Raw genomic sequence first — 22,361 nt, 5'->3', positions numbered from 1 at the left:
CAGTGGTGGCGGCAGCGATGCTCCCTTCAGCTGCGAAGGGGCTTGGGGCATTGGCGCCGGCAAGACACAGAGTAGCATATCCAGCCGCTCCAATAGAGGCGCAAGCACCAATGAAGTCAGCTCCAGCAGTGGTCCCGGTGTAACCGGAGGCTCAATGCCTTGCAGGGCCTGGCCAACCGCATGCATCTCTCCAACTCCTCCTCAAAAGCTGCAGAGGAGGAAACAGCTTGAGGTGGAATGTCCCCCGGATCATGGGGAGACAATGAACCCTCCACCGGCGCCAGGGAAGGCCACCAAGAGGCTTTGGAAGGACTGAAGGGAGTCGCTTCCTCCATCAGAAACTGCTTTGGGGGAGACACCGATACGATCGACGCCTGTCCGTGGTCCGATTTGGAGGAAGATGATCAATGGAGATGTTTCCTCAATTTTTCCCGATGCTCACCTCAGTCCTTACCTGAAACGAATAGTAATGGAGAAGAACCCGACCTGGAATGGAAGACATCAAAAGCACTCGAGACAGAGAAGCAGCAGAGGAGACCCCAAAGGGGGTCGAGGCTGGGACTTCCTTCCCGAGCTGGGTAGAAGTCCCCAATGACTGATCCGAATGTTTAGGGCCAAATAACTTCTCCATCTTGTCCAAGCATGCCCAATGGCCCTTGGGGGTCATCTGGGCACGCTTGGACAAGATAAGAACATAAGAACATGCCATACTGGGTCAGACCAAGGGTCCATCAAGCACAGCATCCTGTTTCCAACAGTGGCCAATCCAGGCCATAAGTACCTGGCAAAAGATGGAGAAGTTATTTGGCCCTTACCTTTCGGACTATGTCCTTCACAGACCCCCCAGGGGCTACTGGCAAAAGCTGGACGATGCCATCGCAAAAAGAATGCAGCACGCAATCGATGGTCGGTGGCCACCCGGGGGGGGGGGGGGGGGGGCGCATGACACTGTCTGCGATCAACTGCGATAAACCAAGGAACTTACCAAGATCGCAGGGAGAGATCCTGAGAAACGCAAGGGACCCTACACAATGCAGGTGATGCAAAAACTGCAGAAAAAAAGAAAGAAACAAGCGAGAGTTCCACAGCTGCAAGGCGAAAGCTTTGCGGAAAGAAAGAGACTGAAGAGGACCCCGCGTGGACAGCGACATGCTGGGCATGCTCAGTTTTACCTGCCAGGCTCCATCTGATGTTACCCATATGTGAGGACTACCATCCTGCTTGTCCTTGGAGAAAGATGGCCTCAGGACCAATGGGTTATGCTCCCCTGCCAGCAGATGGAGTTGGAGTAAGGCTGTAAAGCTGACATCACCATACATAAACCCCTGCCATGACCTCAGCCCTCCAGTATTCTCTTCAAACACCACTGTGGACATACTAGTGAAAGGTCTTGATTAAAAATATGATTAAAAAATGGATAACCATAACTGTACTCAACCAACCAACCATAAACACTGAACTCCAGTAAGAATATATGTACCCTAATCTAGGAACTGGATTAACATTTAACTGTAATCCCTTGGATTCGAGGCCCACTCCACGGAAGAACCTACGGCACAGTCCTTGGGCAGCCAAGAGCGGTTCGCAGAGTCCATCTGTCTACACTAAGGAAAACAAAACTATCAGGTAAGTAATTTCTCCATTTCCTAGCATGTAGCCAGATGGACTCAGGACCAACTGGACGTACAAAACCTACTCCCAAACGGTCCGGTTAACACCACCCGTGCAAAGGCTGTGTCCTCTTGGGCCTGTCACGTCCAGGCAATAAAACCTGGAGGTGGTGTGCAAGAAGGACCATGCTGCTGCTCAACAGATATCAATGGGCGACAGTAGTCTAATTTTTGCCCTATGAGTTTGCCTGAGCCCTAGTGGAATGATCTCTAACCTGAGAAGACAATGGCTTTCAAGCCTCCACAAAGGCTCCTGTGACCACCTCCTTAATCTAGCGAGCTATGGTAGCCCGCTAGGCTGGTTCACCCTGCTTCCTTCCACTGTGAGGGACAAATAGGTGGTGTGTCTTCCGGACCGGTTCTGAGATTTCCAGATACCGCACTAGGAGTTTCTTGACATCCAAAGCAACTAAGGAAACGATATTCCTCCACATCCTTGAGTTTATCTATAGATGGCAACGAAATGGACTGATTCAAATGAAACTCCGATACAACCTTGGGCAAGAAGAATGGAACTGAATGTAGTTGTAATACCTCTAGAGTCTGAGAGGAACGGCTCCTGGCATGACAATGCCTGCAGTTCAGAGATTCAGCATGCCAAACATATAGCCACCAGGAAAACAGTTTTCAAAGACAATAAACGCAAAAAAAGACTGTGCAGTGGTCGAAAGGAAAGACCTGCCAAAAAGTCCAGCACTAAATTAAGATTCCAAAAGGGAATCGGCAACCGTAAGGGAGGTCGAAAGTGCTTCACTCCCGTCAGAAAACAGTTCACGTCAGGATGAGCTGACAGTGAGGTCCCATTCACCTCACCCTTGAAACAGAAGAGAGCTGCTACCTGCACCTACAAGGAGTTAAGGGCCAAACCCTTTTCAAGAAGTCCTGCAAAACGCTAGAGGCGTGGAGAACATCAGAACGTGGAGTTCGGGGATAATTACTGCCACAGAATATCCCCACATTGTCAGGCAAGCCCTCTCAAGAGCCAGACCATAAGACAGAATCAAGTCGGATCCTCGTGCAGGGCCGGTCCCTGCTGCAACAGGTCCCCCTACAGTGGGAGGTGCAGGGAGGTTCTCCACCAGGAGTCTTTGCATGTCTGCATACCACGGAAGCCTGGGCCAATCTGGAGCTACTAGTAGGCTTAGTCTCCTGTGGAGCTAGATTTTGCAAATGGAGGGTCCATGGAGGGAAGGTGTATAGCAACTCGTCTTCCGGCAGATCTGAACGAGAGCGTCGATTCCAAGGGACAATGTATCTCTTCTGCGACTGAAGAATCTAGGAATCATCGCAGGTTGACTGATGGGAGGCCCCGGCGATCGACTATCAGTTGAAAGGCTTTGGTCGACAATCCCCACTCTCCTGGATCTAGACTTTCCCTGCTTAGAAAGTCTGCTCTGATGTCTTTTCCTGCAATATGGGAGACAGAGATCATTTGCAGATGTATTTTCGCTCACTCCATGAGGAGGTCTATCTCCTGTGACACCTGCTGGCTCTTGGTTCCTCCCTGGCAGTTGATGTAGGTTATCACTGTTGCATTGTCAGACATCACATGGACCACTTGACCCTGGAATCTGACTGCTCGGTCTCTTCTTCCATCCAACGTCCCTGGGCCATCAAGCTCCCAACAGTGAGCTTCTCAGCCCCAGAGAATCGCATCTGTCGTAAGAACCAGCCAGTTCCGGGGGGGGTGGACGGGGGTGGACAGGGATACACCCTTGTTCAGATGAGCTTCCTACAACCACCATTGGAGGCAAGAACAGACTTCCATTGGTAAGTGGAGATGAACCGCATAGTCTTGAGACTGTGGGTTCCAACGTGATAGCAGAGAGCGTTGAAGTGGACTCATGTGCGCCCTTGCCCACGGCACTACTTCCAGGGTTGCCACCAAGTCAAGGATTGGAGATAGCTCCACATAGTCGGGCGTACTGTGTTCACCAAGTGGCACATCTGGTACATCAACTTCTGTATCCATGCGGCCAGAAGAAAGACCTTGCCCCACCTGGTGTCGAATTGGACTCTAAGATACTCCAAGGACTGGGAAGGTTTGAGGCTGCTCTTGGTCAGGTGTACTACCCAACCAAGTTCCTATAACAAGGATACCACCCTGTTGGTCACCAGGAGGCTCTCTTCCACGGACTTGGCCCGGATCAGCCAATCATCCAAGTATGGGTGCACCAGGATCCCGTCTTTCCCTCAACCATCATAATCTTGGAAAAGTTCTGGGGGCAGTAGCTAGGCCAAAGGGCAGCATCCAAAACTGATAAGGTCGACCCAGTTCCACAAAACATGGGAAACTGTGTTCTTGTCGGATTGGAATATGTAGGTAGGCCTCGGACAGGTCCAGGGAGATTAGGAACTTTCCCAATTGTACAGCCATTAACACAGAGCGTAAGGTTTCCATGTAAAAATGAGTCACTCACTGGTGACGACTGATACTCTTGAGGTGCAGGATGGGACGAAAGGAACCTTCCTTCTTGGGTACGACAAAATAAATGGAATAACGCCATTTTGCTGGGGTGTAGGTACTGGGATCACAGCCCTCATCCTGAGGAGCTTTAGCAGTGTAATCTCCATTGCCTGCTTCTTGAGCTGGGAGTGGAAAGGAGACATCAAATACGTCCCAAGGAGTGCTGTGGAATTCCAGCACATATCCTTCACGTACGACTTCCAGTACCCATTTGTCCAAAGTGATCCTGACCCACCGTTGGCAAGAGAGAGATAGACCCTCTATCTCCTCATCCCAGAGGTGGGTCGGTTTCAGGATAAGCTTGAACCTTAACCTGTCCCTCTCTTGGGCTGCTGGATATGAAAGGCCTGAGACCTCCCAAGGGGTCAAAACCTCTGGAATGTCAAGTTCCTGTAGGGGTGAAATCACTGGGAACCCCTGGAACGACCCCTCATCGGCAAGGGGTGCTGTAACTGCATCCTCTTATCTTCCAGTAACTGGGGAACTGGAGATTCACCCCATTTACTGGACAGCTTTTTCAGTTCGCTCCCAAATAGGAGTGAGCCTTTAAAGCTTGTTGCTGATTTATGGTTCATTGTAAACAGAGGTGATTTTCTGAACGTGCCGCGGTATATAAAAAAAAATCTCTAAATAAATAAATAAATTGCATCTTTATGCGATTAGCTTTGGAGGTTGTATCAGCTGACCAATTCCGCAGCCATAGCTGTCTGTCCGCCACCACTGAGGCCATTCCTCTGGCTGAAGTATGGACTAAATCGGAGCTCGCGTCTAATAAAAAGGCAGCAGCGGATTCCATAACCGCTCTGAATTCACCTGAAGCATCCACTTCCTGAGAGAGAAGTAGACACAAACGAGCCACCAGAGCACAAGAAGCAATCTGTAAGATCATTGCTACTGCGTCAAAGGCTTGATTAAGGATAGACTCAATCCATTTATCATGTGCATCCTTTAAGTCCGCTCCTCCCGCCACTGATATAGTTGTTCGCTTAGAGACTGCACAAACCAGTACATCCTCTTTAGGGTAACACTAACCTTCTCTGCCGGGTCCAGAGGGTATAGAGCTTCCAACGCTCGGCCCCCTTTGAAACTTGCTTCTAGGGAAATCCATTCCAGATCAATCAACTCCTGGATGGCGTCCATCACTGGAAAGTAGCAAGAAGCTTTCTAAGGGAAATCAGAATGGGATTCTTCTTTGGTTCAGTCATAGAATCCATCCCAGGAACTCCCAGCATCTTCAGGGTCTGAGAAACAAGGACCGGCAATTCATCTCTGTGAAAGAACTGCAACATGGTCCAATAAGGTTCCAACCCGGGGGGGCTTTCCCTATCTTCCAAGGAATCTGGGTCCTCCTCTTCATCCGTGCCATCCGGGTCCCTACCAGGGATACCCTTGCTAAGGTGAGGCATGCCTCGGGGCGTGCCAGTCAGAATGGAAGAGGGAAGGATAACCGGATGATGTTTCATCCAGACAGGGGCAAGAGAGGCAGCAGACTGTGCCTGTATGGAGACTTGCAGCCCCTGGAAAAACTCCATCCAAGAAAAGGCAGCCAGGTCCATGCCTAGTCCAGGAGGTACTGGGGTGGGTCCAGCTGAATTTCCCTCTCACATGGATGACCCATTCAAGGGTGTACTCAGATCCAGCATACTGCCAGTTAAAGCTGTTACCAACCCATCACCTGAATGGGACCAGTCTGTTACAGAGGAGGCCAACTCTCCTTGGGCTTCCTCACAGTGCTGACATAAGCTGGAATCCAGGTCAGGCTGTGAAGCCCAAATATGACAAGCAATGCTGAGAGCAAGGTGCTTAGCTTTCTTGTTGCTGGTACCATTGGCAGCGGTAGCTGTGCATTCAGTTGGCAGCGCTTAAAAAATGTATGCGCACAAACTTAAGAGTATGTAAGCAGGGCACGGCAAGGGCACACGCAGCCTATGCGCACAGCTCTTCCTGTATCATGCGATTTCAAAGTTGTGTGCATAAGGACGCGCCCGACTTTATGCACACAGTGCGTGCGCAGAGCCGACACACTGTGCGAACTGACGTCCTATGGAGGGCAATACGGCATGCAGAGAAACACGAGCAAGATGGCACTGCCCTAGCCTACCACACGGTGGGCCAACCACGCCTATGGCGGGGCCTAGCTCGCTGGGGGCTGCTCAACCCACTCAGGAATGACTTATGTACAGCGCTCCAAGCATGGAGACCGGGGGGGGGGGGGATTCATCTTCCGTTTTTTGTTTGTTTTTTTTAAACTTACCTGGGCTTACCGGCTGAGTACAAAGACATTCTCCGCCTGTGGGTGGAGAGGGCTTTGGCAGTCACCACGCACTCAGTTTCCTGCACCCGCTGCCTTTCAGCTGCCTAAGCAGCAAAGTCCACACCAGGAACCAGCTACCGGACCAAGGCACGCCTCTGAGGGATCTCAGATATCGCCTCAGGAATTCTCAACTGGGGAACGGAACTTTAGATATCTCTGCAGGAGAGCGGGGCTCAATTTTCTCCAATTTAGAATGCAGAATTTCTCCTTCCAAAAAGGAATCATCCCCATGGGGAGAGGTATGTCCACTATCTGCTGGAGATGGAGAATACTGGAGGGCAGAGGTCACGGCAGGGGTATATGTACAGTGACATCAGCTTTACAACCTTACTCCGTCTCCATCTACTGGCAGGGGAGCATAACCCACTGGTCCTGAGTCTATCTGGCTACACGCTAGGAAATCTTTCATTTTTCTTTAGTTAAGTTTGACTTGGCTGTCTGCTCTGGCCAGAGCCAGATGCATTATGGTGCTACTAGACGTATGCTCCTTGGAAGGACACTGGATAGACAATTAAAAGACAGCTTTGCAAGTGTCTCTGGGTCAGAATAAGATGTAATGCTGGCCTCCACAGCTCCCTATGTTACCTGGCTTACACTAGCAAGGGGATGTGAGAGTGAAGGGAAACACTGGAAGTTATCCATGATAACTCCCAGATGAGATCTAGTTTAGAAAAGAGTATACAGAGATGTTTTTCAGGAGAGTACACTGTGATCCTATTGAATATTTCTTATCTAAGTCCTGTGAAACAAGGCCATCACTTTATTAAGGACATGTCAGCATCAGCTGCCATTTTACTGCACTAACACAAAATCAATTCTTCAATCAGAATAAGAGGAATTGTTTACCTCAGCCTGCATCATGAGATGAGATGAATTTGGTTGATGGGTTATTTTAGCATTAGATGCATTTACACAAATAACCAGTGATCCTCTTCTATACAACTGTTTCAGAAGTTTGTAAACAATGATAAACAAATAATCATAGTGTTTGGACAGCCAACATCTTGATGTGCTTATAAATTCCAAGTTTCCTGAATAGTAAGGTGTGACCTCCATCATAAATACAGTGCCAATGTCCTTACAATAATATTAACCAGATTGGGAATAATATACTTCAGCAGCACCACAACATGCTCTAAGCCCTAGAACTCTCTCTCCTGGCAACAAGAAAGGGGAGTACACCACCACTGGCAAAGACCCAACTCTCTCCGACACATAGCTTTACCAACTGACTGCTGATGGTGGTGCCCATCAAGCCTCATGTTACTAACTCCTTGCAGTTCATCTCAAATTATCCTAAGTAGGGATAGACCAGTCTCATTCCTACTTCCAAGGCACCAGATAAACACAAATATTTAAATTCCTTTAATAAAATGGAGGCATTTTTTAAAGCATGTTATAAGAATTAAAATTAAAAATCTCTTTAGTCTGAATATTTGATGCAGTTGGAATATTCTTCCAGTCCCATTATCATATTCTGTCACTTTATGGGGAGTTTTCTTTTTACAAGTTTACAGCCAAAAAGAACGTTTTACTAATCGCAGCATACATGTTCTTCTCTTCAGCATTGAAAAGAAATCCTCGGGTCCCTTAGACAACTTATTGTCTGCAGCTTTGTATATCCGGCAAATACAGAAAAAGAACATGTCTGACCCGTTCCCTGACCTTTGGACAATGGACCCCTTTGTTAGTCTCTAATATCCTTATCAGATCTGTCTAGACACCCTGACAGCAATTGTACCCGGTAAATGTCAAAATACACTTTGACCCCCCTCCCACCTCCTCCTTATCCTCTAGCTCAGTCAGAAACACATTAAAGGGATGGCTTCAAGAGCCAATTAGCTTCACAGTCTATGGGGCACACCTGGGTCTAAGATGAACTGTCTCCCTTTGCAGGGAAAGCATGCACTACTGCCTACACCAGAACAGCACAGTCAACGTAAACAGGGAGTAATGGGGTTCTATCACACAGCTGGACCCAAAAGAAGAAACTTCACAGCGGCAATTTCAAACCGACACAGAAATATGTTTCTGAAAGTAAACCAGCACCTTATCTTTCTAGGATGCAGGCTTGTGCCATAGACCACAAAGAGTCCTATTTATGAATCGAAACAAACTGAACTGCATTCTGACATCTTAAAATCGAGAGTCTGCTAGTCTGACTTTATACACCCTTAGTTTATGCAGACATATTTTGCTGAAGAAAAATCAGACTTGCTAATTTCCCATGCAATTTTAAACCAACCAGGGAAAACATTTCCCAGCAGTTTCAACACAAACACAGAGGGCTATAAAATTAATGACTGATTTTATTTATTGTTGGCTTGATCTAAAAGGGATATCCTTTTTGCCACCTGTTAAGAATTGACACAATTTTACTGGATTTGAAAACTATCCAAAGCTTTAGTTAAAACTGAATATGCAAGGGAGAAATGAAAAGAAAATCCAGGATTCCAATCTCTGGCAATTAAAAGATCTCAGAAAGCACAGCTAGACCTGCCTTAGAAACAGAAACATTCACCAAGATTGTTTAATTGATTTTCTTTCCTTCTTTACATTAAAATGCAGATCACACCGCCCGAGCAGTCTTTGTATCTGCTCATCCCCCATGAAGTTCGCCCTGTCTGAACCTTGCACAAAGCCACCAATTGACACGTGTTCCAAACCACGCTGAGGCTCTCGCCTGTTTCTGCATCTCAGAACTGGAACATGGGTTATGAATGGTAAACTTGTACATGTGGAAAAAAACCGTACTGAAAGAACATGAAAGCAGATATAGAAATGTTTAAACAAATGCAAAAGCTTTCTGTGTACGTATCATTCCCCATGCGGCAGAGGAAACACTCACAGGCTGATGCAATAAGATGCGTGCAAAAAAACAGGTGCTCATACTAAGCGCCCTTTTTCTTAACATGCGCTGAACCACATCCCCTGTGCGCCCGATGCAATTTTCTAATGAGAATGAACCCAAAGCGGCGTATGAAAAGGGCATGTTAGGAAGAAATGTGTGTTTCTGGCACTCAAAAATATATTGCATCTGATGCATCAATGTCTAAATTGTGCATTCCTAGCAAAAGTGCATCGCTTACATGAAGTTACAGAAACCTGCAATGCCTGTTTACCATAAGTAAAGGAATAACCCACAGTTTTCCTAATATGTCCTTTAGCTAATTATTTTATTTAGATTTTTATCTTCAGCTTTTTGGCACTTCAAAGTGTACAAAGCAGATTACATTTAGGTACTATAGGTATTTCCCTATCCCCACAGGGCTTACAATCTAATTTTGTAATTATCATGCTCCGCTTCACTAACAGCTATATACATTTATTTATTTTTTGCTCCAACCCCAAGTTAATGTCTCTAAACAATCCTAGCCTACAAGGGGCACATTTATCGCAACTCAAGTATGTTGGGTGCCCAATTTTTAGACATGCTTTCCCTACATTGGGCAGTAATAACTAATGTCTTCGTTTGCATGCAATTTAATTTTGATCAGCACTATCCAGTACTCTTTCGTTAAGGCACGCATTATGGCTGCACTAATCTCCTTACTGCATCGGACACTATGATTGTGCGCCCGAAACGTGTCCAATCACAAGTAAACTTGTGCGCTAGGCTGGGCGCACTTTATTGCATCGGCCTGTCAGAATGTGTCTGAAACCAAGTCGACACATGCCATGCACACACCCCCAGTTTTTAAAATAAAACTCCAAGTAGCTAATAGCGACAATGAGCACTTCTACAAATAAATTGTCTCTCTAAGCTTTATTTTTCAAAAAGAATTGTTAACGATGTCTAAATGGCAGAGTGAGTTTGACCCCTTATCTGTCAAAAATCTGCCAGTGCATAGCCTGGGAATAGCACAGTAGGTACTATTTTTTTCAGCATGCTGAAAGTTACACAAACTAGCAGAAATGACTTTATTACCTGAACCGCAACCCAGCTGGCATTTACCGCATGCTCCCCAAATGGCCCGAACCCTGAAATGAAAGTTTGCAATTATGACATTTTTATTTTTGCCAGCAAAATGATTTAACATTTGTTTTCGGAGGGGAGGGGGAGAAGGGTAAATCTTGCACCTCTTCTGTTTTAAATACATTAGCATGGCAGTTCCTTTAATTATTTCCATCTTTTAACAAGGTACATTACAGCCGACAAAGACCAATTGGCCCATCCAGTATCACTTCTAACTTTTCAACAAGTCTAACTTTCTATATGAATGTGTTCAAATAAAATCTGCCTGTACAACTTAAGGTATTTTTCAGCTGTGATGCACCTAACTTGAGAACTAGATGGATTTGAGGACTGGGCATGTTGAAAGCCAAAAGAACCGAAGTTATCCTGGATCTGTCCAAGCCAGTGTTTGCCCTTTTAACTAACAGAACATCCTACAAAATTTCACAAACTAACTTTGTTAGGACTACAGTGGCTGGACCAAGTCTGGACTTTAGGCCTTAATTTAATGATCTAGTTTCCAACACAAGGTTCTTTCATCAGTAACATGGGCAAAGAAAAATAATCAAGCACTGGTCTCACTGAAATGACACTTAGGGGCAGAGGTCTGAAAGCTGTGATCCAGAATACGCCTGGAATTCTTTCCACTGAAACAATGGGGGAAGAGGTCTGTTGATATATCTGGAGCAAGTTTTCCACTGAGCAAAATTCTTGAAGCATCAGACTCTTCGTTTCAGTAATAACATCTCTAGTAGAAGCTGCCAGATGTCACACAGGCCATGGGCTAGATTGTGAAAGTAAACCGTACATTAAATATTTTCACCTATCTCATGACCCTCACTAGTTTCTCCACTATGGATTTCAAAAGTCTTCCCCCCATCCTCACCACTATTCACCAAGCTGTTGCTCTGGACTTCTGATAATTCTCTATCCATCTTAGGATCCATGACAATCTATCACTTTTGGCCCACACCTGCCACATACCCCTGGTTTGTACTTCTCAGATCTGGAGGTTGTACTCAGTTTGCTGGAAGAGTTGTTCTGATATTTAAGGTCTGTAGCATCCAACGTACCTATGTGAAACTTAAGGCTGAGAAGAACAAAGCCCAGAATGGTCCATTTAGTTTTACAATCAGGGCCCATTTTATTTGAGCAAATATGTAAGACCCCTGAGGTCTTCAAACAGGGAAGGTGAATCTCTTAGTCAGATGTCAATTAGGATTGAATGCGAATCAAAAAACTTTGTTTCCAGAGCCAATGAAGATTTATACATTTTGTGCTTCTTGAATACTAGTAAAACTGGCCAGAACTGCCAGTTTCTAAAAGGCATGCAACATTTTCCATCACTATGCAGAAGTACATTATTTCTATTGTACTTAAAAACAGCCACAGTAGCTGGATTCTAGCTCAACTACCTATCCCTTTAAAGAGACCAAGTCACCAGTAGCCTTAATTCTCAGCTTTTGGAGGTCCCCTTCTGTTGTAACCCTTTCCTATTTAGTCCAGCCGCTGTGACAAGTCTTTGGCCAGGGACTACAGGCTAGGGCTCCCTGTGAATGTGGTATGTGTGCACCCCAAATTTTGTCTATAGATGTTACTGTTGCATGAGGAGATACTCCCTTCTAAAGATGCACCATTCCCAACCTGCCCAAGGAGCAGGAATCAGGTCAGGGAATCAAACCTGGGTCTCCAACACAATAAGGTTGCTGACCCGTCAGGCCAGCTCTGCTGTAGTCAGACTGCACCACACCTACATGAAGTTCTGATAAGCTGCAGTGCAATTTACTTATGGATAATAGTGGGAATAAAACAGGAGGTTTCAAAAGGTTTTAAACACCAGTATCTCCTATAGAATTAAATAAAAGTCAGAATGAAAAAGGAAGAAGTTTGATTTTGTTTTAAATTAACATCTGAATTATCTGAACTTTGTCAGTCATTGGTACAGCTTTTATGAACTATCTGAACAGAGCCAAGTAAAAAAAAAAATAAATAAAATAATAATAAAAATATATATATATATATATTTATTTATTTATTTTATTTATTTCAAGTTTGTGGAAAGGACATATGAAATGGAGAAAACATTTTTCCACACTTTATCTCATAGGCCCAACATCACCTTACTTAATAGGGCCCCCTGGAAGAATGTAAATATTAACAGACTGATGCAGAAAAATGCAAGGCCTAGAATGCTATAGAAGCTAAAAGGTTAAGTGGCATAAGCAATGCTTCAAGATTTTTATTACAGTCATAAAACTCGTTAAAATATAAGTGGTGCCATGCTGGATCAGCGTAATGGTCAATCGAGCCCAGCATCCTTTCTCTGACAATGGCCAATCAGTCACTTGGACATACCCAGCAGAAGGCTTCCCTGTTGCTCCTGCCCATAAGTAAGAGATCGCCATCCCCAAGTTTCCCTGGCTAATAAATGTTACTTTCACTGAGCATTCCCTAGTTCTAGTACTATTTGAAAGGGTAAACAAACATCCCTTAACTTGTTCTATACCATTTGTGATTTCATTTGAAACTTTAGCAAAATTAATCCATATGACCCAGATTTCTTGTGGAAGGTTGTTCACCTAAGATGGAGGATGTTTTTGGGAACCAAAGTTGTAAATTGGAACACTCTTTAGCAGGTGTCTGATGAGTGCAGAATGTCAGTTAACTCACAGCTGATCTAAAAACAAATCTTTCAGTTACTGAGACAGCTGTGCATTTATACTAACCACTCCCTATAATCTACATAACATGTGGCAACTGATCACAAAAAAGTATTCACATACTCTGCTTTTGTAATGAACAATCATTGGTTGACAAGTAACAGTTAAAAGCCCAAACAGCTTTCAAATAAGTGGTTATTATGCCCCACTATGTAAAACAAGACATATCCAAGCAGATGCATTTCACCAAAGTACACTTCTCTGCCATATATGACAGCACTACACTGTAAAATAGCAAAGGCCGTCAGGTGAAATTAAGCAAACTTATGATGTGAGTGTAATTACCAAGACGTTACCCTTCTTCAATGCATTATTATATCTGGAGTCCACAGTGAGGACAGTGTACTTAAATGTGTGCAGTAATCAAATTATGCAGCTTCTGTCATGGGCACTGAACTTAAAATATAGCAGTAGTGTCCTTTGCAACTTCAAATTTCCTCCACCCCAATTATCACAAAATTAAAGTGCTGAGACGATTCAGCATTTCTAAGAAAAAGTCACTGGAACACAAGATTTGATTGTTTTTATGAATGACAGAAATGGTTTTAAACTTTTGAAGGTGGTGTAGGTAAAGGGGATAAATAAATATTGATTTTGTAGTTTATTTGTTTTTATATACCGATGTTCGTATGGTACATCACATCAGTTATAAACTGTATTCTCGAGTCTAGACAGACCTGGGTAACAGATTTTAAAAATGTGGTTCTTAGAAGCCTCAAGAGTCCAAAACCAAAAGTCTCTCTTTTCCGTTTTCTACAACCCTTTCAAACTACATTCCAGCTCCACCACCTAAATCACCTGAGAATGTAGAACACAAGCAACCACGTTTGCCTTTAATTTCATAAACAGTGGGCTAAGTCTAGGACAAGGTAAAGGCACTTAGTATCTGTAAACCTCTCACTGACCCTCAATAACATACCTTCCTCCACAACTCATCTTAATGCCTGTCCTTTTGTATGTAGTCTTAGAGGCCTTTTGGATATGCTCTCGTGGGCTTAAAAAAGGCAAACTCCATCTACTTCCTAAAAGTTATGATTTTCTTGTTTCTCTGCACTGTACCCTAGGGTAAGTAGGTAGATGTTTTATTTGCTCAGTTACTTTCACCACAGGAAGTAGGGGGCTTTGTTATGCTGAGGACAGTGCTTCCTGATTCCTGTTTAAACAGTGTTTTTGTGTTGGCTGAGTCTCCCACAAAATAAGAGCAAATGCAACAGCAGACCCCTTCCTCCCTCCCCTTATGTAAATAAGTATTTGCAACAAGGATTGTGCATATCCAACAGGAAACAACAAAAAACAGGCTTAATATTTCAAGTTTTTGTTCACCTCTCTCCAAATTCCACGTCTCCCTCAGACACGCATTTTGCAATGCAGGTCATATTACTTAAAATTAGCAAAATACTGAAAAAAAAGGAAGGTGGGTGAAGAGTGAACAGATTTGCCTTTCACAGCCATCCATAACACGGTGTGAACTCTTAAGGAAGTCAAAGTGGGAACCAGAGTAATCTTTAAAAATCTTAACACAAAGGCTCGCCTTTCCTCCAGTCTGGAAACTCCTCTAAGTCATTCTGTGTAATAAAGAAGGCTAACTTCAGAAATAAGCAGATAGAACCCCCACTTTCCGAGACCAGTCTTCTCCGTGCAAGCAGCTTCTTATCCAGCTACAGATTCTGTTCTTCCCCAGTGGGAAGCAGCCAGATGTCCCATGTGTGGGAGGGGGGACGAGCTTGCGCTCCTTGGCCTCTCCTGAAAAGTTCCTGCAGGCCACGAGCTGTCTGTGGGGGTTGCAGGGTGTTTCCATGGGAGCTATGCACTACCTTTCGACTCAGACTCCACTTTAACTCCTCCGCCCAACACAAAAGCCCCCCTCCCCAATCCTCCTCCGCCCTCCACAAATGCCCTTCTGTTTGGGGGGGGGGTTTGAATTAAGTTAAAGGCAGAAAACAAAACAAAATACCCTTCTAAAAATTCCCCCTTACCTCCTCCACCTTAACAAATACCCCCTAGTCACCTTCTTCCCTCCACCTCCTGCACCCTCAACAAATACCTTCCCGCCCCCCAGCCTCTCCCTACCGGCGGAAAGTTGTGTGAGAGCCGCTTACCCGTCACCACCACTACCGCCTTCTTCTCCGGCTCCATCGCTCGCGTTGCCTGCCCCGCCGCCGCTTCCTACCCGCAGCGTCCCCGGAGGGGGGAGGGGCGGGGCACAAAACAAAAGCCCCCACGGACCCCGCAGCCGCCACCGCCCGCTTTCCGCCGGAGCCCGAGCCGGATCTGAGAGCGCGCAGCGCCGGCGGCGGCGACCCCCCTCCCCACACCACCGCCACGCACGTAAGCTCACGTCACCGCGCGGGACACGCAAAGCTAGCCCAGGCCCCGTCCCCGCGCCCCCTTTCCCCTCTCACCAGGGAGAATGAGTAACGCATGCGCGTACCGCAACTAATACACGACTGCGAGAGGTGGCTCCTGTCAGTCTGTTTTTGGATTGAACCGCTCCTCTCCAATTCCAAAGTGTATTGTAGTAGTTGTAGTCCTGATTGTTATTTTTATCATCATAAGAGCATAAGATGTGCCATGCTAGGACAAACTGATGGAGCGTAGAGCCCTGCATCTTGAATAATGATGGGATGATATTGGCTCTTGACTATAGGTGCCAATTCTGTAGGTGTAGTGGGTGCTTGAGCACCCCAATATTGAATAAACTCTGTCCAGGGAGGAGTAATTTGTGTTGCGTTTATCACTCTATTATGAAAAGTTGGCTCCTCTGCCGTCTTGGCTGTGTGGAAGTTAGCACAAGATTGTTTTGCTGATTGCCAATGATTCTTGTGCCAAGCTTCTGGGCCCATGATTAAAGGTACAGTGAGGATAATCTCAGGCACATTAACATCAGCTCCAATAGACTGGCTTCCTCTCGTCCTATCTCATTCATCCACCAAAAACAGAGAGGGACTTGCAAACCGTCAATCTCCTCCCAAAGGTGAATCAGAACACCAGAATCCTTTTGCCTGATGTTTTGAGGAATTCTAGAACAATATTAAAATCTAAGCAGACCCTTTGTGACTTACAATACTATTTTTCAGGATTTCCATGGTGACCTGGAACAATTCAACAGCTCCAAATAAGCACCTCATTACTGACCCTACTGAAGAACTGCCAAGCTTTGACTTGTGATGGAAAGACTGGTACACATTTAAAACTCAGATGTGGCCAGTGCAAAATGAGAAGCACAGGTGGATTATATATACTTTTCTTGCCCTATGTGCTTTTTTAAGGGTGGTCTCACTAGCATTCATCGCAACAAACTAGATCATAAATTTGGACAGTGGCCTATGAACTGATGATTGCAAATGAAATCAACACCATATGAAGAAGAAGAAGACTATTACTATGTATCTGTCCCAAGCAGACTTGAATTCTGCCACAGTCTTGGCTACCACCATCTCTGCAGATGGCTATTCCAGGCATTCACTACCTTCTCAGTAAGATGTATTTCCTCATATTTCTGCAGGGCCTTCGCCCCAACTTTGTATCATCATCCCTTGTCCTTGAGTTTCTTTTTTTGTGGTACATGCCAGCTTGAATGTTATTGAAGCTTGCCAATTATTTGAGTGTTTCTATCATATCCCCCTTTCCCTTTTCTCCAGAGAGTAAATTTTGAGTTCCGTGAGCCTTTCCATTTAGGGTTTGCGTTGTACCATTTTGTCAGCCCTCTTCTAGACTGTCTCCATTCTCTTCAATGTCCTCACAAAGATGTGGCCTCCAGAAATAAGTTCAGTATAAGTACAGTATTCAACATGGAGTCTCACCAGTGTCATCTATAGGACAATATTACTTCTTTTTTCCTACTGGTGATACCTCTTTTTATGTACCCAAGCAAGCCATTAGTTTTCCCTTCTGCTTTATCAGACTGACTGGGAACCTTCAAGTGATCAGAGATGATTACTCCTAAGCAGTGGTGATTTTCTGCCAGGTCATGCTAGGTCACTGACCTGGAACCATTTTGAACTTGCTTCTTTTTCCCTATTGCAGCTGGCATGAAAGATGGAGGCAGCCACTGACTCCAACCCAGTACCTGGGGGGGGGGGGGGGGGATATAGGAAAATTACCACTTCTCTTAGGTCTCTTTCTTGCCAGGTAGTTGTCAGTTCTTGCCCTTCTAACTGATAAGTGGCTTGTGGGTTTTTGTGCCCTAAATGCATGTTTTACTTTTTTTTTTTCAGAGTTATGCAAACAATGCAACAGGCTGGAAAACTTTTCTGTATTATTCTGTATAATTTCTTATCCCAAGATTTAATCATTAACCAACAAGTTCAGCGATTAACTAAAATAAAACTTTAAGTTGCAAGACAAATGTAGCAAGGAAAGTATTGCTAGAGAATCAGCAGTGAGTTTTCAGCTCAAAGGTCCAAGTCCATTTGAATTCCAAAACAATCTCTAATCTCATGGCATTATATCTTGTTCAGTACTGGAAATTACAGAAATCTTGTGTAGTACTGAAAGGAGTATTCCCACATCTTCTAAAAGTACTTCACTTACAAATATAGTAAAAGGATTTGGGTTAATTCTGAAGCAGCTCTTCCCATTCTTGGGAGAAGGCCAAGCCCAGCTTCCTTCCAGTTCTGGTCAAGAGTTGGAACCCATGTGACTCAGTCTGGTCTACAGCTGATGAAAAATGTCGCAATCTTGAATAAACATTGCTGCTGGGGTGGAGGGCAAATTTAAGCCTCAAATTTTGCAAAACCTGTCAAATACCTACAGTACATGCACATAATCTGCTTTGAAGTGGCTGAAAGGTGGAATATAAATAAAAAATAAATGATGGAGGTACAAAACAGACCCTGGAATTCATCATTCCGCTATAATTATATATATAATTATAATTATAGCAGAATGATGAGTCGTGGAAAAAAAGGGGCAGGGGGTGATACTGAGCTGGCTGCCACACCGCGGTGGTGCATTTTCGCCCACCACAGTTGGGGCCGCACTGCCCACTATTGCCCCCATAGCGCCTCAGCAAAAGGTGTTGTTATTTCCAGCGCTACTGCCAGTGTTAATGTGTAAAACATTATCACCCGCAGCGGTACCGGCATCAACATGATATTAACCCCGCCATAACCCCTCCCCTTTCCCTAATTTAAATCTTAATGTCGAGAACCGAGGTTGCCCACTCCTGTTCTAGGAGATGCTTACCTGACTTTTCTTGCAATTCTATCTGCACCAAAACATGCCTCCTAGATTATTGTGCCATTGAGGGATCAAGTAATATCATTTGGTCTTAAATAATAGGTGCAGTGATTTTAATTCTTATTGTATTTGGTTTTTCTGCTGTTTCTTTTTTTTGAATAGTATTAGAGTGTTGAAGGTTTTGGCTTATTTTTTCATTTTTTGTTTAAAAAATTCCCAACTTGATCCTCTTCTCAAACAAGACTAGCAATATATTGAGCAAACTATATCAATTACAGCTACAGTGGCCCCATTTTAGGAAAAAATGGATTGGGATCTAGCAAATTTATGAGGATAGTTTATTATGACAGAATTTGTATGACTATTATGAGGACTATTGAGAAAATTACTCTGGCAGACGAGGATTTCAGTTTGGTTTAAGCAAGGTTTCTTATAGAAACATGATGGCAGAAAAAGACCGTACAGCAGGGGTGGCTAGCTCTGGTCCTCAAGAGCCACAAACAGGTCTAGTTTTCAGGCTATTCACAATTGCAAACAGAATGTTGGGAATTATTAGAAAGGGAATGGTGAATAAAATGGAAAATGTCATAATGCCTTTGTATCGCTCCATGGTGAGACCGCACCTTGAATACTGTGTACAATTCTGGTCACCGCATCTCAAAAAAGATATAGTTGCGATGGAAAAGGTACAGAGAAGGGCAGCCAAAATGATAAAGGGGATTGAACAGCTTCCCTATAAGGAAAGACTGAAAAAGTTAGGGCTTTTCAGCTTGGAGAAGAGACGGCTATGATAGAGGTGTTTAAAATCATGAGAGATCTAGAATGGGTAAATGTGAATCGGTTATTTTCTCTTTCAGATAATAGAAGGACTAGGGGGCACTCCATGAAGTTAGCATGTGGCACATTTAAAACTAATCGGAGAAAGTTCTTTTTCACTCAACGCACAATTAAACTCTGGAATTTGTTGCCAGAGGATGTGGTTAGTGCAGTTAGTGTAGCTGTGTTTAAAAAAGGATTGGATAAATTGTTGGAGGAGAAGTCCATTACCTGCTATTAATGAAGTTGACTTAGAAAATAGCCACTGCTATTACTAGCAACAGTAATATGGAATAGACTTAGGGGTAGACTTTAAAAAAGTACGCCCGCGCGTACTTTTGTTCGCGCACCAGGCGCAAACAAGAGTACGCCAGATTTTAATAGATATGCGCGTAGCCGTGCGTATCCTTTAAAATCCGGGGTCGGCGCGCGCAAGGCTGTGCAAAATTGGCAGCCTGCACGCGCCGAGCCGCACAGCCTGCCTCCGTTCCCCCCCGAGGCCGCTCCGAAATCGGAGAGGCCTCGGAGGGAACTTTCCTTCCACCCCCACACCTTCCCCTACCTAACCCACCCCCCCCCCCGCCCTATCTAAACCCCCCCTACCTTTGTAGGGAGGGGCCTGGAAGGGAACATCCCTATCCCCTAACCTGATCTTCCCACCCCTTCCCCTAACCTTTCCCGCCCCTAGCCCTACTCTAAAACCCCCCCCCCCCAATTTTTATTTTACCTTTTGTACCTGCCTCCGGGCAGGCGCAAGATGCGAGCGCCGGCAGGCTGCTGGCATGCGATCCCTCGACACAGTGGCAATGGCCGCTGTGTTGCAGGCCTCTGGCCCTGCCCCTGCTGTGCCCCCCGACCACCCCACCCCGCCCCCAGACCACCCCTTTAGTAAAGCCCCGGGACTTACCCGCGTCCCGGGGCTTTATGCGCGTCGCTGGGCCTTTTTAAAATAGGCCCGGCGCGCGTAACCTTTTTAAAATCCAGCCCATTATATTTTAAGAAGAATTAAATAATCCAAACAAATTACCTGTAAGATATGAAGAAACACTGTCTCGAAAAATTAAATTAATATGAAATCAATACAAATATGAAAAATAGCAATCTGCTATAATTAGAGAAATCAATGTTAGTATTCACTACTATAAAATCAATACATAACAGAATAAAAAGTAATAATGAAAAATAAACTCACTTCAATGATGAGTTATGAGTGTGCTTATTGCAGAAATGCCCTTCCTACCACATACAGCTTCACTTTGTATGCATGAAGATTCTTAGTAATATAGATTTATTTTTACATTTTCATTTGTGCTTTTCTGTTATGCCCACATACCTGATTTTATTTGGTTTTATCTCCTTTTTAGTTGAGGGTTAAATAAAAACATTAATTGAAATGGCAAAAATCAAAGTGATGTGTACTGACCACTGAATAATATTTAACATTATAAACATTTTCCTGTCAGTTAAAAAATAAGAATAAATCAAAACATTTTTATTTATGCTCAGTAGTATCCTCCTACTCCTTTGGGCTTTTTCCCAAATGGGACAATAGTGAGAAGGGGAAAGGGGTGCTATTATTTTTATTCTTTCCCTCTGCCTTCATTTACCTGAGCCATCACAGCTAAAGGACCCCTCTAACTGCAGGCTGCAGCTCCCTCTGAGACCCGGTGGATATGCTCTGGAACCAGCCAGTAGGTGTCACGTTTGAGGGATAGATGGCGGCTCCCTTGGTCCAAGGGGCTGTGAACACAGGATTCAAATCTGAGTTTCCCCTACAGTGGTACACTGTAGGGGAAACACATAGGAGCGTTGGTTGCTTGAGCCTCTATACACAAAGGAAGGAATAAGACTAAAAGAAGCAGCAACAGTAGACCAGAAAAGGTAAGCTGAGGTTTGAGAAATGGAGCTATTAACGCTGCTTTACTGTACAACTGATGAAATGGCTGTAGAGTCTGAAGTCCTGGATTGCAAATTGGTTGACGGACAGAAGACAATGTGTGATGGTAAACGGAACCTTCTCTGAAGAGAGAGCGGTTTTAAGTGGTGTACCACAAGGATCGGTGTTGGGACCGGTCCTGTTCAATATCTTTGTGAGCGACATTGCGGACGGGATAGAAGGTAAGGTTTGTCTTTTTGCGGATGACACTAAGATCTGCAACAGAGTGGACACGCCGGAAGGAGTGGAGAGAATGAGACGGGATCTAAGGAAACTGGAAGAGTGGTCGAAGATATGGCAGCTGAGATTCAATGCCAAGAAGTGCAAAGTCATGCATATGGGGAGCGGAAATCCGAATGAACTGTATTCGATGGGGGGGGAAAGGCTGACATGCACGGAGCAGGAGAGGGACCTTGGGGTGATAGTGTCTAATGATATGAAGTCTGCGAAACAATGCGACAAGGCGATAGCAAAAGCCAGAAGAATGCTGGGCTGCATAGAGAGAGGAATATCGAGTAAGAAAAGGGAAGTGATTATTCCCTTGTACAGGTCCTTGGTGAGGCCTCACCTGGAGTACTGTGTTCAGTTCTGGAGACCGTATCTACAAAAAGACAAAGACAAGATGGAAGCGGTACAGAGAAGGGCGACCAGGAAGGTGGAGGATCTTCATCGCATGACGTACGAGGAGAGATTGAAGAATCTAAATATGTACACCCTGGAGGAAAGGAGGAGCAGAGGTGATATGATACAGACTTTCAGATACTTGAAAGGTTTTAATGATCCAAAGGCAACAACAAACCTTTACCATAAGAAAAAAATCAGCAGAACCAGGGGTCACGATTTGAAGCTCCAGGGAGGAAGATTCAGAACCAATGTCAGGAAGTATTTCTTCACGGAGAGGGTGGTGGATGCCTGGAATGCCCTTCCGGAGGAAGTGGTGAAGACCAGAACTGTGAAGGACTTCAAAGGGGCGTGGGATAAACACTGTGGATCCATAAAGTCAAGAGGCCGCCAATGAAGAGTGGGTGACTCGCCAGAATGATGGCTACTGCCTGGAGACAATACCCTTATTCAATAAACATACACATGGTTACTGTGACTCCAACATCACTCTAAGCTTCAACAGCAAGAGGAAATGTGGAAAAAAGGATTTGCACTCACAAAGACGGGAGTAGCTGGCTTGTTACGGCGGTTACTACCCCAAACCAAATATCCAAATTACTACCTCCACCTTCCTCTATTCCTGATGCCTTTCAACTAGCTTGATCACTCCATTCTTATACTTCACTTTCAATGCATATC

The 22,361-nt window shown here is 44.7% G+C and overlaps 1 protein-coding gene across 1 annotated transcript in view; it reads right to left on the bottom strand.

Annotated features, from left to right (window-relative positions):
- PGPEP1 (pyroglutamyl-peptidase I) overlaps positions 1-15,471 on the bottom strand; it is an 83,855-nt gene extending 68,384 nt beyond the window's left edge. The window contains exons 1-2 of the mRNA XM_029614369.1: positions 15,226-15,471; positions 10,380-10,432 (exon numbers count right to left, since the gene is read on the bottom strand). Coding sequence (XP_029470229.1) covers positions 10,380-10,432; positions 15,226-15,262 — 90 coding nt within the window. The 5' untranslated portion in view covers positions 15,263-15,471. The remainder of the gene's footprint in view (positions 1-10,379; positions 10,433-15,225) is intronic.
- Positions 15,472-22,361: the final 6,890 nt, after the last annotated feature.

This window comes from Rhinatrema bivittatum, chromosome 8, assembly GCF_901001135.1.
Source record: "Rhinatrema bivittatum chromosome 8, aRhiBiv1.1, whole genome shotgun sequence".
In the NCBI taxonomy this organism is placed as follows: Eukaryota; Metazoa; Chordata; class Amphibia; order Gymnophiona; family Rhinatrematidae; genus Rhinatrema; species Rhinatrema bivittatum.
This window is presented reverse-complemented; position numbering and strand designations above follow the sequence as displayed.